This window comes from Schistocerca cancellata, chromosome 4 (genome assembly GCF_023864275.1).
Source record: "Schistocerca cancellata isolate TAMUIC-IGC-003103 chromosome 4, iqSchCanc2.1, whole genome shotgun sequence".
NCBI classification, from domain to species: domain Eukaryota; kingdom Metazoa; phylum Arthropoda; class Insecta; order Orthoptera; family Acrididae; genus Schistocerca; species Schistocerca cancellata.
In genome coordinates this window covers 539,900,938-539,920,365 of record NC_064629.1, presented here as the reverse complement: position 1 = coordinate 539,920,365, position 19,428 = coordinate 539,900,938, and the positions used below count along the sequence as shown (strand labels likewise).

General features: G+C 37.6%; 1 protein-coding gene across 1 annotated transcript in view; it reads left to right on the top strand.

Annotated features, from left to right (window-relative positions):
• LOC126185121 (protein purity of essence) overlaps positions 1-19,428 on the top strand; it is a 321,301-nt gene that overhangs the window by 91,118 nt on the left and 210,755 nt on the right. Inside the window, 5 exon segments of the mRNA XM_049927939.1 lie at positions 2,093-2,290; positions 3,129-3,218; positions 4,726-4,851; positions 13,379-13,512; positions 13,723-13,880. Coding sequence (XP_049783896.1) covers positions 2,093-2,290; positions 3,129-3,218; positions 4,726-4,851; positions 13,379-13,512; positions 13,723-13,880 — 706 coding nt within the window.

The following is a 19,428-nucleotide window of genomic DNA, read 5'->3' as shown; positions in this document are numbered from 1 at the left end:
TCTCCTGTGATATACATATAAAGCAACATATTATCGTTTGTGTTTTCATCATGACATAAAAAATACATCAGGCAGTGTCCTCTTCCTCTGGGAAGAGGAGATGGATGTCCCATTGAATAATCAAAATTCCATAGCATTGAATAATCAAAATTCCATAGCATTGAATAATCAAAATTCCATAGCATTGAATAATCAAAATTCCATAGCATTGAATAATATCAATTCTATAGCATTTTGCTATGAGGTCTGGTATAAGATATTGAATATCCATGTCCCGTGACTGTAATGGCTAAGATGGTACAATTGTTAGTGTTGATTTGGGGGGACTGAGGTTCAAATGCCAATTCAGTCATCCACAATTATGTCATGGTGATGATTATATTGTAAAGGTTATGGATACTTTTCTGCCTTGTATTTGTAAAAAACAGGCTCCTTCCCTAATGGCCTTGCTTACACCATGTTGAAACTCGTTTTCCCTTCCTTTTCCTGTGATTGGGCCTATATCAAATAAAATTGACAGGAAGGCTCCAGAGATTTCTGACTGACCTCATTATTGGGAGTAGCCAGTCCAGCTTACCTGATTTGGAAATCTTAAAAGGTAAATGCTAGATCAGCTGCATTAAGAAGGCTGTTAGTGACTGTACTTGCCTAATTGGCTTCATGCTTGGGTGTGATGGAATGTTGAACAAATAAACTCCCAAATTAGTAATGATACACAGTTCTATAATTTTTAAAACTCTATTGATTTGCATCTAAATGTCATATCCACAAATTTTTCTAGTCACGGTGCCACGTGGTTAATGAAAGTGAAGTAAAATTACATGTATTGCATTCATTTAAATTATTGAAAATAAGCTTATGCTACAACACTATTCTAACTGAAAAAAATCTTAGAACCATCCCTGAAATGCAGTATGCTGAACCTGCCTAATGCAATTTCCTTAACTTATGAATGGCAGCCATCTCAACAACCCTTAGCAAATAGGGGAAGTAGCAGGAAGCACTTCCTGGTACTTCTCTTAGTGTTGTCCACAGTGGTTAGGACAGCTATACATGCATGGTAAACTGCCACTAGGGAGTAACTCGAGTCCCTCACAGAGTTCATGTTATTTAACTTTAACCTTGTTACCTTTCATCTTGTGGAGATGGGAATAAATCTGGTGTTTTAATATGCAGCTAATGTCTTTTAAAATTATTCAAATCTTTAAAAGGTTCTTCATTACTTGCATACTTTGTGTGTGTTTTTTAAATCAGAAACTTTTCTTTCAGTACTCCTTTGATCACACAAAATCGTTATGTACAGTCACCTGAGTAATGGAAGGAAAAGTAAACCTACATTCTCAGTACTGTTAAGTGGAGTGTGTTGCGTGCACAATCTGAAAGTTACCTGCTGAATTCGCATACACTACAGTGATGTCACTTCATTGTTAAACTGCTATTGTGACACACACAACATTATAGACATACCCCTGAAGTTAACAACTCCAGCTGATAAAGTGTGACCTACAAATTATGGTACATGGGTATCATGAGGGGAGCTTAACAGAACTGCATACTTCCTTTTTTCGAAGCAACTAGAAGGGTTTTGTTGACTAAGACAGTATGAAACCATCTTGACACGATCAATTTTGCTACTAGGTGTTCATTGCCAACAACAGTATAAACACCCTAGCCACCATCATGTGTGTGAAGGTGGGCTGGGGAACACCATGAATGGAACCTAGATTAATGGCATTGGGTTTACCTCACTGACAAGTACAGGATTTGTCTTACATCATAGAAGAATGTGGAGGTGGCCAGGTAGCAATGCATGACTTAGGAATGCATTTGGGGGGTTCAGCAGGGTGCTGGATCACTCCTGTTTTGGACGAGTTTTCCTAGTTTCAAAAGGCTTATTCTTTCACTCTCTGCCACCCTTAAATTTAAGCCCACAGACATTTGTGTATATGCAGGTAGTGCAAAATGTTTTTCTACTCTCATTTATAAATAAGTTTGCAAAGTCTGTGCTGCCAACACTCCTTAAAAGTTGTAATAATTCAAATAATTTTTTGAGATATTGAAATATTATTATGTATGTGTTTATCTATTTCAGGTAACAATCCTGTAATACTGATGTTAAAACCAGATGTATTTCTGGTGCAAGAAATTAAAGTTGTACCATCAAAGGCTAAAATTATGGACATGGTTGTAGTTCGTCATCCTTCATCTAGTTGTGAATATCGCACAACACTAATCTTACTTTGTGAGGATGGAAGTCTGAGGATATATATGGCTGGTTTGGAATCAACAGGTATGTGGAGTTCTTAGAGAGAGAGAGAGAGAGAGAGAGAGAGAGAGAGAGAGAGAGAGAGAGAGAGAGAGGGGGGGGGTGACATGGAGTAGTTGCAGGGCATTAGTTGTTAGCAGCAGTGAAAGCTGTAGCTAGAGCTGCAGGAGTTAGACCTGGACAGTGAATCTCGGAACGATAGAATGAGTTGTTGTAGGAAGGAAACACTGAAAAGATAAGTGAGATGTTCTACATCTTTCAGGGTACTCTCTCTATGGTTATACTGAACAAAAAAGGATATCTATCGAGTGGTCTAAGATGTTGGAGAAATGGGATTATCAAGATATTAGTGAAGAAAAAGTGTTATAAATAGAATACAGGAATAAGCAGTAATATATAGTTTGGGGACAGAAGCTGATATATGTCTGTGAAGGTTAGATGTTATAAGGAGGCCTTAATTTCACATAGTTTTGAAAAACATGTTAATTTTAAATATCACCAGGAATGGATGGAAAGGTGATATTTACTTGTATTGAAATGAAACAAGAAATGAATTAAAACTTTAAATGCTTTAAAGAGCTCAGAATCCAATAAACATATGTAAGAAAAGTAAAACTGGTGTTTTTGCTAAAAGTGCCATAGTGTTGTAATTACCTTATGCCCCCCCTCCCCTCCCCCCCCTCTCTCTCTCTCCCCCCCTCTCCCCCTTCCCCCTCTCCCTTCTCCCCTCCCCCCCCCTCTCTCTCTCGCTCGCTCGCTCTGTGTGTGTGTGTGTGTGTGTGTGTGTGTGTGTGTGTGTGTGTGTGTGAATCCACTTCCTTGTGAATTTAAATTTCTTTCCATGAACTTTCGAATGTTGCAGGGTATTGGCTGTTACCTAGTATCAAAAATATTGCCAAGACACACAAAGTTCCTAAGAAGAAGAAACCATATAAATTAGGAAAAACAACTGGTAAGTTCTCGTTATATTACTTTCCAGACTATGCAAACAGAAAGTGCATAAAAAAGGTGAAACATTTTTAAGTGTATTATGCAGTGTGTAATTTGCAAATGTCTTGAATAAAACCAAGTATATAAATATTAATAAGTTTTGTTGAAAAGCATATTTGGAAAGAAAGACACACGTATACCGCTTTTTCTATGTAATTGTCATTACATAATAATTATTTGTTGGAAACTGAATATCTTTGCTGCCAATGCCCGTGACCGTTACACCCAGCATTCTTCAATTATGTGCTCATTTGAAAAATGTTTGGTGCATATGTGTACCTTCAGAACTATGGAAAGAGAGTCAATTGGTGTTAGATCATGACTATGGGTTGGATAGTTTAGAATATCTCGACAACTATTGAGGAACTCGGCAGTCTGTCATGCCGTGTTAGGCAAAAGAGCATAATCCTGCAACAAACTGACCTATTTTGACAACTATTCTCATATCTTTCTTTGATTTGCTCATTGAAGCCTTCTGAGGGTTTTGCTGACAGATACATAGAATGTTTGCACTGTATCACTTGCTTTTTTAAATTCTGGTGTACAGTTCTCCATCCAGGTTTCACCTACTGTTGCAATAGATTTGAGGAATTCTTCACCCACTCTTAGGCTGACATCCGCAAAAATTTGTGTGGAAGCAGCATGCCATTTTAAATTGTTTTATTTTACAGTTGCCTCACATACAACTTCCAGTGTAACATGTGTTAAAAAACAAACAATGGAAAATCCGGGATGGAATAATGACAGAATTATGAAAAGGATAGATTGCTACTTACCTTACTTGGAGATATTGAGTTGCTGGGAGGCACAACAAAAAGACTGCTGAACAAGTAAGCTTTCGGCCAAAAGGCCTTCTTCTGAATTAGGCAACATACACGTACATTCATGCAAACAACTCGCACACATATGAACACTGTCTGGCTGACCTCGGCAGCCATAGACAGTGGTCTCGTGTGTGTGTGTGTGTGTGTGTGTGTGTGTGTGTGTGTGACGTAATTCAGAAGAATGCCTTTTGGCCAAAAGCTCACTTGTTCAGCAGTCTGTTTGTTGTGCCTGTCTGCAACTCAAAATTTCCACTAAATGGTGAGTAGCAATCTGTCCTTTTCATAATATTGTCATTTGTTTAAAAAAATGCAGTTTATTACTTCATTCTTTTGGAGCTACTTGAAATACACTTTCTCTGCTATCAGAATCCAAGTACTTCATCTATAAAAATGTGTTACAGATATAGATAAGAAAGATTGTTGGCATGATTCAGAATTATATCAAAACTATCTGTGTTTCTTAATAACACTGTAATGTTGTAGTTGTCGCAAAAATATCATCATAAATTGTAGTTTATTCCATCACAAATTTATTTTTTAAAATTGGAAAAAAAACTGTAAAATGTGGTTCCTGTGTCAGTCTTCTGCAACTGAAAATATTTTTTTACATAAGTATGACTATTACCTTTATTTCTTTCATTTTAGGCACGGTTGTGTTTCCAGTTGATTTCTTTGAACATTGTGAACCAATAAATTCAGTTGAATTTGGAGGTAATGACCTGCTACAGATATACAGTGCTCATCAAATAAAACATCGACTCAATACTACAGGTAAGTACTGAAAGCAAAGGTACTACAATTCTTCAGTGTAAATACATGGTACTTCAACCAGTGCTGAAGACTTATCGGATACTATTATTTAGTGTAGCAAAGCTGACAATCACTTTAAATATTGGTAAATGAAATTCCTTCAAATTTTGTTTGTTCAACAATATTGGTTGAGGTCTTGTGCTTGTGGAAAATCAATCATCTGCAGGATGTGGACCTTTATCAAGTTTAATTTTAATAGACTAGTAATTCCTTTTTTAGACATAAACTCAGTGTTAAATAAATTCCTGATAAACAATACTTGAAACAATTTTATTGTGTTGAAAGTGTAGTTGGTAGTGTCTTTCTGTTCAGTTAATTTTCTGTTAGACTTATGAACTAAGACTTATAAAAACAGCTAAACAGGTTCTGAAGATCTTGGGAAGATAAGTTTGATTTCTTCTGAAGTGATACTCCAGAAGTGGGTGCCTTCCTATGGAATTATAGTGTACATAGTAATTTAGATAATGCTAAGAATACACCAGTGAGCCAAAACATTATGACCACCTGCTTAATAGCACATTATCCCACCTGTGTAACCCAATACAGCAGCAGTTGTGCGTGACATGGATTGAAAAAGTCATTGGTAGTTTTCTGGATGTATGCAGCACCAGATTTGGATGCTTAGCACACACAATTCCCGTAAATTATGGGCCAGTGGTGTGTGGGTGCTTTGCTGGTACCAGATAGTTTTCCAGATGTGTTGCATCATATTTAGATCATGTAAATTTGGTGACCAAAATATCAGCATGAGTTCACTATCACCCTCCTCAAATCACTGTTGTATGGTTCTGGTTTTGTGGTACAGACATTTGTCCTTTGGAAGATGCCATAACGGTTGAGAAGGACATCAAACGTGAAGGAATGCACATTGTCTGCAATAATGTTTGTGTTGTCCATAGCTATCATGGTGCTTTTGAGTAATACTACAGGTCCCAGGGAAAGTCGGGTGACTGGTTGCTATTGCATAATACTGCCCCCAACAGTTTGTGTCCTTGGTATGGTGCATGATTTCAGCTGCTGTTTCTGCTGTTTACCTGGATGAAGGCATATCCAGACAAGACCATTGACCTGGTGTAACAAGGAACATGATTCCTCCAACCTGACAACACATGTCCATTGATCCCCAGTCAAATCTCGATGATTCCCTGCCCACTGCAGTTGTAATTGACCGTGGTGTTGAGTCAACATGGGAACACGTAGATGCCATCTGCTGCGAAATCGCATGTTCAACAATGTGTGGCAAATGTTGTGCCCCAAAAGGATTGTTCGTACACCAGCTTTATGATAAGTGGACAGATCTGTTACGGATCACTGCTTATCCTTTACCCAGTGGCAAGCCTCCGGCGTCCACATTCCGTGATGTGTGGACGCCCAACATATAATCCCTTACTCATGGATTCACAGTCCTTCAGTCATTTCAAATAGATGGTCATGACAATGGGATGGAACAGCCAAAAAGGTTCACTGCTTTCAAGATACTTCTTTCGAGGTGATGGGCTACGAAAATGTGCTGTTTCTCAAAATCATTTATATCGGTGTATTTCCCCATTTGCAGTCTGTGTAATTGCTAGAATGATTCCCCATTTATCTCTGCTCCATTTATATACTTTGCACACTGGGATGTGCCGACAGTACCACAAGCCATCATTCAATTTCGCATTGGCCAGTGGTCATAGCAGTTTGGATCATCAGTGTATATAAGTTATGGTCCTTTAGTAACACAGCAACCATCAGTCTGTTGGACTATTGATGAATGAAATTTCCCAAAATTTTGTTTGAGAAATCATGATAGTTGTGGTCTTGTGCTTGGAGAAATACTAGTTGTGGTCCTCTCTGAGGTCAACAATCAACCTTCAGTGCATTTACTTCTGAAGATTGAGTGATTAACACACTAGAGCAAGGCTAGTTCAAAGTATAGCAGACTGATTTCTACTGATGACAGAGAAATATCAAGAGAAGCAGTATATGACTGGTTCTATTCATTATTGTGAATGGTGTCTTGCCTTGTAGCAGATCATCCTCTTAGTAGAAGGCTGTAAATTATGTGGAAAAATCTCTTGTGTAAATTTGGTCTTGTACTTTTAGGCCAGAGCTTTCTCTGCATCTGAAATCATGTGTAACACACAATACAATATAGTTCACTTTGCCATCCTACCTCCTGGCTTCTCAAAGTTGCCCATATTTCTACAAAAGAGGCAACATGGTGATGTGGGTACACAGAAAAAGATCTGCGGTTGATGTCAACTTAAACCTGTTACTAGCCACAGAGTTTTTTAAAATTAAATAACCCTTCTTTTTCTTTCATCTTTTTTTTTTCCCCCTCATTATCACACTACAACCATTTTCTGAAAATTTAAATGCTTCTGTGTTTTGTGGGAATGGTGATTTTTCTTCTATGTTATTAACTCAAATATGATAGAATCCTTCCTCATTCTTGCCCTGTTCTAGCTTGTGTTTCATCTATAGTGACGTCGTCATTGATGAGGTGTTGAAACCTACCTTTAGTTGCTTTCTTCTTCACCCTGTCCACTATCTTTTTTATGATTGTAATCACATAAATAGTTATCATCCATCATATCATTTCTTTCCTTTTGTTGTGTCCTTGAGACCCACTGGAGATCACCATATGACTAGCACAAAGTTTTTACAAATGTGCGCCATTATTTGTATTTGGGTGAAGAACACCCAAATTAAACACTGGCGGCCTGGTATTCTCCATATATCTACACTTGCTGTGGAAGAGAACAGAGTAAAGGCTGACTTGTCAAGACAGTAAGGGGTTTAACTAAATTTCCTTTAGAGACTTTGAGGACAGGTTCCTTGCACTAAAACAAGGAAAAAGTCTATACATACATGGGCTCTAAAATGTATACATAAGAGTTATGAGCACTTATTCAAGGCATGTTTCACAGCAGTAAATATGAGCAAGTGCTCATAGTTCTTGAAGTTTACTTTTTAGAGCCTCCCAAAATATGGAAAGCAAAGAGCTTGCAGTAGAAGAGATGTGTTTCACAATATAGTAGAAGATGAAAAAGCACTCATAACCCTTAAGGTAAGTCTGTAAAGGGGTTGGTTCTCCAGGTTTGGTGCCTGTCGTATGTTTACAGAAAGTATGGCACTCGTTACTGCACATTGGGTGTTTTGTTTATGTAGTTATCATTGCACTGCTTTGTTTCCATGAACACTGCATCCTTTAGGTGGATATTGAACACAGCAACCAGTTTCATAGTAGTATTAGTCTTAATAGAGGTAACAGTAGTCAATGCTAAAGGTGGCACCAAGTGAAAATTAAGAGATACTTTACACTGTAAACAAATCGCTGTGAAGAGTAGAAAATTTGATACACACAGAGGCACTATGTGCATTTCATGATACAGTGATAGTGGCTAGAATCTGTACAACAGAGGGATTAACCACATTAGGTTTTTTGTATGTGTTGCAAGCACTTGATCACATTGTTACAAACTCGTGCGAGAAAAATGATAGCCAGAACTTTATTCTTGTGAAAAACAAGTACATAAAGGAATAATGTGCTTTACATGCAAGTCTCTCACTATAGTTGTGCGAGAGCTGATCCAAAACAAAAAATGATTTTTTACAAAATGCAAGGACAAGAAATTAGCCACGATCCTGAATGGAAAGAACTGCATAGGCACAGTTCTCTGTTCTATGAGAAGACACATCGATTTTAAAACAGAAATTACCAGGACATGATTTAGGGAGTGAATTGATTACAAGTAGGTGTACTAGTGAAACCAAGTCCCAAGAGAACACAGACATGATTGCAGCTACACACGAAAGTGAGCGTGTTTAGTACTGTAAAAAGTTTGCCTATTTCAAAGACTGGTACAATGTGTATCCAATACTAGCAAATGTAGCAGTGTTGGTGTGGTAAGATGGATCCGCCTGTCAAAAATAATTCACATTATGAAGTTTGTTTCGATAACAATTATTCGCGGCAAGCACAGAAGGAAAAGGCAGTTTTGTTTACTAAACAGATTATGTTCAGCAATGGAAATGTGAGTCATGCAGACCTCATTTAGACACAGTAATGGAACTATGCCTTGTCAGACTGTGAAGATCAGCACTGTAATGAAGTGCTTTTCTGATAACCCCCCCTGAAAGAACAGTTTTGGTGTCCTCAATGGGATAGCTTAAAAAAAAAGAATATCATCAGACTGTCTTCAGAAAACAGTGTCGAGGTGATTGCTAGTAACTCAAATACAATATGGACAATATGGGATCTCCACCAGTTCTTCAAGACATTGACATGATTTCACTGTTGTCAGAAATTCTAGAAAAGGAGAAAACTCAGTTATTACTGATAGCCACGGACACAGTTTGGCATCTCACCTAACTGCTGCAGCATTCATCAAGCCAGGAATGCTGTTTGGTGAAGTTCATGAACTTCTAAAGTTATCAGAAGTCATCAAGCTAACTTCCAATGTTGTTTGGTGGTTCAAATGACATTTACAAAAAAGGCATACCAATCGTCTGTCAAGAATTAAAGAAATGGCAGTTTCTCCTAGCTCACTCCAATGTAAGATTGTTCAGCATTGCATATGGATGTGGTTTACTGCAGTGATCCTGCGTAAACCAGAAAATTAGTACAGAAAACAAATAGTATGTGAAAATATGTAAACACTCCAAAAATGCATCTGTTATAGATGTAAATTGTACAGGCTGTAGAATGCATACGACATGGTTTTGTGTTTGAATGAATTAGGTAAGAAATTGTTAGCTAGTTCAGTCCGCAATGAAGTCGCAAAGAAGCACTAAAGAAATGTCCTGTTTTTCAACACAGTCATTCCGCAAAAGTCAGGGAAAAACCTAACATGTAATTTGTAAAGAGAAGGGAAAAAAGAAGGGAGGAAGGAAGGAAGAAAGAAAGAAAGAAATATAAATTACAATGAAGGACATGTAACTAAATGCACCACAAATGAGGAAGTTTTACTTCACATTAGAGTCCAGTCAGCCAGATGTAAACTCAGTGAATTACAGTACTGGACTGAATAAACAAAGTGTAGCATACTTTGTATTAATGAAACTTGCTAAATATTTCAGGTATAGACTTGCGTGTTTAGTTAGCTACTCACTTGTCTATAGTTACTGGAGAACAAGCATTGCACATGTGGGATATCAATATAATTACGTTAGAAACAATCCGCATGTGAAGTACTCAATTGTAGATGTTAGTAATGTGTCAAGAAGGTATATTTGTAGTAGTAGTAGTAGTAGTAGTAGTAGTAGTATATCCCCAAAAGCTTGTAAGTGTATCACTCTATCCTACATGATGCTCTCATGAAAGAACTGTCCTAGATAAACTTAATACAGTAATACTGTTAGTCCCAAAATTCAAAGAGCATAGACTTTTTGTAGCTGCTGACATTAACACAGACATAAGGGAAAAAGAAAATATGTTTCACTTAATAAATACAATGAAGTATCTTAAATCTCTACTGCCTGACTGAAAAATGCATAAGACTAGGAGCACACTTAGACAAAATAATTACCAATGGACATAGAGACTATGTAGAATGTAGTGTGGTTAAATTAGGTATAGCTAATTATTGAATACTCTATAAAAATTAGAAAATCAGTTTGTGAATGATACTAAATACAACCGACATTACAATATGATAAGGGAACTAAAACCAGTGTTGTCTGGTCCTGTAATTGGCCACCAAGAGAACTTTTAATGAACACACTTCTATGTTTCTAGCCATTGTTCATTATATGCTAAATAGAATCTGACCAACCATCACTAAGAAAAATATTAACAACACTAAATGTAGGTCACAAAATATTAAAATATGGTGTACTCAGAGACTGAACAAAATAATAATTCTGCATTTTATACCTAAAGACAGATCTATTAAAAGTGCTGAATTTAGAAAATCTACACAAAACTTGAAAAGTTTACAAAATTGAAGTTAAAATAACCAAATGTGAAGCAAATAGTGACTACGTTTTAAAATTCAAAAATAGTTGTGATGCATCAAATGAATATTTTGTAAACTGTGGAGACCTCCCCATGTTGCCCAGATTGTTTTGACTATGCTGCAGAAGTTTTGTTGGGAAGCCCTTACACATCCTCCATACAGTGCCAATCTCTTCCCATTGTCAGTTTGCTTCAAAGGAAAAGGTGCACACCTGGGTACAATCGTGGTTCCATAGGCAACCACTAATATTTTTCCGTGAAGGCATTGACTGTCTTGTCTCACAGTGGGATAAATTTACTAACATTTATGGCGATTACTTTTGAAATAACAACCAGTTTACTTACTTTTTACCATCTGCCTCATTTTCATTTGACTGTCGCTTATAGCACAGCTATTAATAAGTTGGTGGTGGTGGTCGTCGTCATTTGCCGTCCTAACAACTGATCCCTCGTTTTAGTGAATTCCAAAGCAGAGGACTAGTATGGAATTAGTAACTTTATGACAAAAAACATAGCAAATAAATTAAAATGCCATTGCTTTACCTTGCCAACAGAATTGTGGCAGATGGTATTTTTCCTGAAGCTCTTAATATCCATGTTTCATTCCAAGTGTTTAAGAAAAGAGAAAGACACCTCCATAGTAATCAGAGACCAACCCCCGTTGTTCTAATTGTATCGAAAATAATAAAAATCTATATACACAAACATGTATATGAGTATTTTGAAAGCAACATAATACTGAAAGGAAGCCAGTTTACTTCAGGTCAGTCTTGTGGACAATAAAAGGCATAGCAAACCTTTTAGATACCATATATGATGGGATGGTAAAATGGACAGATTACTTGTGCTATGTTTGTAGACTTGAGCAGAGCATTTGACATGGTGACACATGTGACTATAATAATAAAGTTAGCTTACTATGGCGTAAGAGATAAGTCACTAAGTTTATTTAGAATGTTCGTCTGATGGGCTACAGCAAGTATGTACAAATAATCAAACACAATTATTCGAGATAAAATATGGAATCTCACAAGGGTTGGTTCTTAGATTCCATCTCTTCATTGTTTATTTAAATGATTTCTCAAGTCCTATCCATGTGAGAATGTACTCTAAGCCATTAGGTAAAAATGTACAAAGTGTTCAACATTACAACAGAGATCTAATTGAGATGACTAATTGCTGGTGTCTGGCCAATAAAACAAAAACGGAGCAGTTGAGTCTGAGAATAAGAATGTGAAATTACTTGGACTTATGATTGATAGAAGATTGTCATGGAATGGACAAGTGAACTTACTTAAGTAGCAATATATCACAAATACCGATTTAGTTACACCTAAATTAAGGAAAAAGGACAGTATGACTATACTACTATATCCTTCTACACACCCTTCCACACACATCTGCAGTATGGAATACTGTTATGGAGAACTATAACGGAGTTGGCTTACATTTGCCAATTGCAGGGAAAAGCATATTAGATGTGTTTAGGTTTGCCTCCCAATGACACTTGGTAGAATTCAATTCAGTTGCAATTAATATAATGATAGTCCCCAGCCTTTACGCCTATAGTTCTTTCAGCTACGCCAAAAAAAAAATTTACACAAACTTGGAGTAAGAAATAATGTTCATTTGCTCAATACAAAAATAGCTGCCCCACCCCCCAACACACACACACACACACACACACACACACACACACACACACACACACACACACACGTCTGAAATTCTTCAACTAACTACAAAAAATAGTGCACTTGATGCCCTTGCACAAATTTAAATTTTTTTAGAAACTTCGGTCTGAAAGAGCATGAATTATACCCAGTGAATGAATTCTTGGCGAGTACTGTACAAGAATTATGCCTTATCGCACGCATGCACGTGTGTGTGTGTGTGTGTGTGTGTGTGTGTGTGTGTGTGTGTGTGTGTGTGTGTGTGTCCACAATGTATTTAATTAACATTCTGTTAGATTTAAGCACTGAATTGTGCAAAGCGATAGTGTCAACTGTATTTGTGGACAAGGCGTGTTGTGTTAAAAAATACTGAATGGCTGATGATAAACATTCTGAACAATCTAGCTGCTTCATTGCACTTCTGTCAGTAAGTGTAGTTTTTCCTTTCAGTATTGTGTTTTCACATACTCTCTGTGAGTTGTCAAAAGAATTAGATGTAGTAACTTTAGGCAGCCTTGACTGATTTGTGATTGTTGCACAGATGTGCGAACTGCATGCTTGCTGATGTATTGTCTTGGAAATGTATGTGGCCTTACATGACAGTAGGTCAGCACGTCATCATAGTGATTACATGCACACTGTAACTCAAAATACAGGTTACAGTGCAAGGTGAAAAGAAAATGTTCATATTGACTCATCTATCCCTTTCATTCAATGATGATTTTACCTACTACACCATACCAGAGAAATTACAATTGATATTATTGAACATGGCATTACTGGTCATTTAAACAAGAAATAATATTGCAAGTACTCATAATGCAAAATTCCTCTTTCAGTAAACGTATGTAATTTCACTATTCTAATTTTACAGGTTTGTATGTTGCATCATCAAAAGCTTCAGGATTCAGTATTGAAGTTACCAACCCTGACCCTGCTACAATGATAATGGGGATAAGAGTTCTGCTTGGTACACAAGATGTGCAGAAAGCTCCAACTTACATTGAGGTACATGATAGTATATAATTTACAATTGTGAGGTGTACTTGAGATTGCTGGATTGTTTTCATGCCAACATGTTCACACACACACACACACACACACACACACACACACACACACACACACACACACAGAGAGAGAGAGAGAGAGAGAGAGAGAGAGAGAGAGAGAGACTCACACTGTCTGTCTATAAAAATATTTTTTTTCTGTTTTCAGGTATTTGGTAGAACTGTCCAAACAAATCTGACACGTAGCAGATGGTTTGATGTGCCTTTCACTAGAGAAGAAAGTCTCCAGGCAGATAAAAAGTTCACCATAACTTTTGGACCTTCAGCAGATGTGGAACATATATCCATGGTTGACTGCATAAAAATGTAAGTATAGTTCTAATTATGTTTGAGAATAATCACTACTTGACCTTAGAAGAGCAAGAGGTATGTATGTGGGAAAAGGGATGAAATTTGCACCTATTTTTGCCAAAATTTGCATCTAATTTTTTATTTATTTTTCATTTTTTTATTTTTGTTTGTAAATGATTAGGCACACACATTTAAAAGGTTGTCACAATATGTGCCTGAAGTCAATGCCTTCTTACTTCGAAATTGATTGTTGGCTTTGCAAAAGCTTTAGCTGCTTTTCCAAAATGGCCTTTGCTTTCTTCTTTTGGGTGTATTTAAGCTTTCAATAAATGATTATTGTAATGAGGAGCAGTGTCATATCACACCAGTGACCTGAATGTGTCTCAAATTTAAGATTTCTCTCGACATTATTTTTCTTTTCCAGCCCAATTCGATAATGACAAAATCTGCAGATTATTAATTTTGACCCCTTTGTTGGCATTAATAGCCATGCTACCCATACTTGACGACATTACAGATAGAAATAAAAAGGCACTTAGCATAAAAATAGAAATCAAAATAACTCTACTTACATGTTAGGGGAAGAATTTTGGCACAGTCAAAATACAGTGACACGTCTTGTGATCTGATCACTGTAGTGCAGAGTTTGGATACTATATGTGGGCAGACACCTGCAACTATAAACAAACTAGAAATCTGATCTCCACAGGGGGGAGGGGGCTGCAAGGAAACAAGCCCCGCCTCTCTTTCATAGCGCAGCCAACCTACATCCATGTTTTGTGTTTCTGTGAAAGCAGAACTGGCACATGATACCAGTAATCACCGATCCATTCTGGTGTTGTGAGGATCATAATGGAAATCTCTGATGAACCAGGATGAGTCTTTTTCACTCATTTCAAAATAAGAAAAGAAAACAGCAAGCCAGCAAATGGTTACTTTGCAGTTAGTTGCTTGCTGAAGTTGGCAGAGTGTTTTAAAGAAAATAGTTACAGTCTGACCTATTGCAGTATTTGATGCAACAACATTTCAAAACATCCACCGCCTGAAACTGCCATGTTAAAGGTATCCACATTACTAAAACTTTTGAACTTTGTCTAGTAGACAAACATACACATTTCTTTGTTCTAAGATGTTAGGTTCCACAGCTGAGTACCATGTTGCATTAAGTGGCATGTATCTTTGCTGCTCACAGTTGGCGTGGCACCAGACACTCGAGTCATTGATATGTCGTTGCATTTGTGCACTTTTTATTTTGCAAACATGTTTTTATGCACATTATCTTTCAAAATCAGGCTTTTCTAAATGATAATCAGTAGCTGTAACCATAAATTTGTTTCATTTTTTATATTTGTATGCAGAAAAGAATGCTGTTTCAAAGTATCTCTGACAAAATAGTACATCTAGATACGGTTTGCAGTGAAATAGCATCTCATTAGGTACTTTCACATTTTTGCGTTTTGATGCAGAATTTGCATTTATCACAAAATGCAAATTTTTCAGGTTCTATCTATGGGTCACATTCTATGTGGAAGGCCTAGATGCAAGGTGTGTCCCACACACCTCGCCACTGATATTTACGGTATTCATCAGTTACACGTGAAGGTAGCTACATCTTCTACCGACTTTGTTATTACCTTTGTCTGACGTGGTATATAGGTATGACTCCCAAACTAACTATCCACTCAAATGAATGGTCACTACAAAATTGTTGCTAAGGTCCAGGTAGCCCCCACCTGATTGAAGAGCATAATTATAACAGCTCTACATAATGTAGTTGATGTAAATTGCTGCTGCACAAGGCATATAATCGTGATCCTTGGCTTCAAAAATGGTTTTCTCAATTGTGCACAGCTCAGTCTCCACAGGTCACTGAATTCCATCTGTCTCTTCTCCCTCTTCTGTTTCTACATCAATCTGTTCTCCCTCACAAGCTTCACGCTCATCTTTATCTCCTTTTCTAAATTTTACGTTCTTATCCGTGATCCTCCGCCTTCTCTTTGTACTGTTTTCTTGCGTTTTCTCCCAGTAGCCCACTCTCGTGCTCTTACTCCTTGTGTGAGTGCTAGCCACCTCATCGGTAAACATCTGCATGTTCCACACCAATATGATCTTTGTTGACACCCATCCCACTGTTACATAGACCCCCTTTTCATCATTCATCACCACACTTCTCCACTTTACAGCTAACATCTGGCTGCCAATATGAAATAAACAAATAATGTCACTCATTGGCTATTAACACTGGCAGCAAATTTATACTGTAGGGATAGAGAAAAATTTTCCCCATTCTGATAAATTGCTTCACGTAAGAGGCAAACATGTAAAATAAGTAGCAGGAAGGCATATGGCTGTACATTAATAGGTGAAAAGCGACAGACATGTGTATTCTGCATAGATTTTCAACATATGTATATCATCAGCATGAATGTAAAATGTTTTGCTGAACAAAGAGTTGATATCAATATTTGTTTGAGAGTTATGAAATAATCACATATAATACGTAATTATTCTACTCTTACCAGGTGGCATCCATGCACCAATAAAATGCCACCAATGCTTAACATACAGAATGCACCATGTAAATACGGGATCATGTTGAGTGTACTTCACTACAACATGCATCAGTAAGGAGTGGGTCAGTGATCCTATATCCACATATATCACACTATGCTGTACACACCAGTTCCACTTGACAGAGGCTCCTAAGGCTCCACTTGAGGACAAACATGCTTAGCACTCACACCATTGCTTACATCTGTCATACTGCTTCCACCCGGAACAACTCGCACTCCATACCGTATAGTCACTTCTGAAACATGGGAAACTCATATAAACTGCTGTCCAGCCACACAGCCGAAAGTATCGACCATACAATCTGCCTACCCAGAAACAACTGATTTTCTGCTCACTCTACACACATGTCCACTTCAGTCACATGACCTTCTCCACACTTCTACTTCAGTAATGCTATTCAGCAATGGTGCCAACGTTCGGTGCAATATCGAAAGACTTAAAAATATTTAACTGTCTTTGGATATGGGATTATAGTCTTCACATGAACTATGTCAGCAGGAAAAATAACTAAGGTGTTTCTTTTTGATACACTGAAAAGTTTACTGAAACGTGAAGCAGTTGTGACAGAAAAGTGCAGGATTATATAAAAATAAAATCATACAACTAAGAATGTGGTAGCAGCAGCTTTAAAAATTCGATAATAATTTTCAGACTATTTTGGAAGACTGTGTACCTCCTCCATACATGCACAGAACTTTTGACTTCTAAATTTTAGATTTGGTTCTTTTGGAAGTGCAGTGAAGGGTGGAGTATTTGCTTTGAAACCAAATTTTGAAACATGGCAACATGAAATACTAAATGGCATGTGAAAAATGTGCAATACATAAAACAGTGCATAAGGATGAATGGACAAAATATAACTCATAAGTACCAAAACCGGTTTTTTATTTTTTAAATAAAACTGTTTAACGATGTACAGAAGGGACATTGGAAGAGGAGACAAATAATAGCATCTGTCCTTTTTCTCAGTACACACACACACACACACACACACGGTGAGGCAGCTAAGTCATAACACCCCCATTCTATCTCCCCAACCCTAATAGATACAAAAATGCCGTTTGGACAGTGAATTGCAGGGACATGGGCTAGTTGAATACATCAGATTTCATGTTTGTACTATTTTTTATTACAGAGATATGAGGCTATCTTTGGTTTTTTAAATGGAGCCCTATGTTAAATTTTAGCGTAACATGATGGGCTTAAAAAGATGGTTTCAGATATGTGTATACCATAATATTTAGGTGAATAGTTTTTGAGACACAGATACGTTCCCGTATTGTATTCATCCTTTAAAGTGGCATTGTCCAATACAACCTTTCCTGTTGACCACTGAGGAAGGCGTTGTTTTCCTGCTTCTCGGTAATGCTGCATGGTATGCACATGGCAGCTGGAGAGAAGGGTATAAATGTGCTGCTGAGGTAATGAGACAGCGCATTTCCGTCAAAGTTTCTTCGAGCAGACATTTGCACCAACGGAAAAAAGTTAGATATGATTCTAGTGTATGGTGAAAGCAGAAGAAATGCTGTTAGAGCAATAAAGCTATATGGAGAGCTGTATCCTGATCGTGAGCATCGTATGCGCCAGCTTCTTGCACATATTTGCGATAAACTACTTGAATTGGGATCAAGGAACACCATACAGAGGACAAGGCAGAAAACTGCAACTGGTGAGGTCCATCAAGAGGGCGTTGTAGTGTTGGCGCATAACATCTCTACTGTTTCGTCGCGACGTATCAACTTGGAATGTGGTAGAAGTCGGTGGTCTACGAATGTTGCACCAGCCTAAATTTTACCTGTTTCGCCTCTCGTTCCATCAAGCACTCACCAGTGTGAATTTTGAATGACGCCAGGAATTTTGCTGGTTTCCTCTGCAGCGCCTACAAGATGATCCAACATTTTTTCGACGGGTGCTTTTTACTGATGAAGCGACTTTCACCAACCACAGTAATGTGAATTTCCATAATATGCATTACTGGTCAATAGAGTACCCTCAGTGGCTTCGACAGGTACAGCATCAGCAACCATCGAGTGCCAACGTGTGGTGTGGCATCGTCAGAAATATCATTGTGGGGGCCGTACGTCATTCCTGGTATACTAAATGGCAATAACTATGCACAGTTCCTGCGAAACATTCTGCCCATTTTGCTGGAAGAGGTACTACTAACTATGTGTCAGTGCATGGGGTTCCAACATGATGGCTATCCTGCTCTCTCTTCTCATGTGGCTACAGAGCTGTTAAATGAAAAGTTCCCGGATTGTTGGATAGGACGACATACTGAAGTGAAGTGGCCAACCCGGTCTCCTGATTTGGCCCCACTTGATTTTTTTTTCTGTGGGGAGCAATCAAACATAAAGTGTATGCTCAAATACCAACTACGCCAGATGATATGAAGCTATGTATCATCAAAGCATGCACTGATATGTGTACCCCCTCGCAGCAGTTCACAAATCATTTGGCCGGCGACTACAAATGTGCATTGCAGCAGAGGGGAAGCATTTTGAGCACATGCTTCCGTAAAGTTTTGTGTCGTGTACAGTATGTATTTTGCATCTTTGTGTGTGTTTGCTTCGTATTGTGATCAAAAGTAAATATTTTCAAATAAAAAACAAATACAAATGAAATAATTCTGACCAATAAGGGCCTCCTCATTTACATTTGTATTTCTGTTACTTAAAATGTATTAACATCTTGTAGTATTTTAATACTGTATGTTGTCTACTATATTGGTATCACAGTTGTCAAATAACTGAATAATATTTGTGCAACATCATCAGTTAATTTTTGCACAAAATATCGCAGTATGTATTACTATTGTCGGGTAAATGGACGTGTTTGTGTACGGACGGACTCGCGATGTTTACCATGTACTCTACACAACAGGAAAGGTGGCATTGGACAATGCCACTTTGAAGGATGAACACGTTACAAGAACATATCTGTGTCTCAAAAACTATTTGCCTAAATATTATGATATACACATATTTGA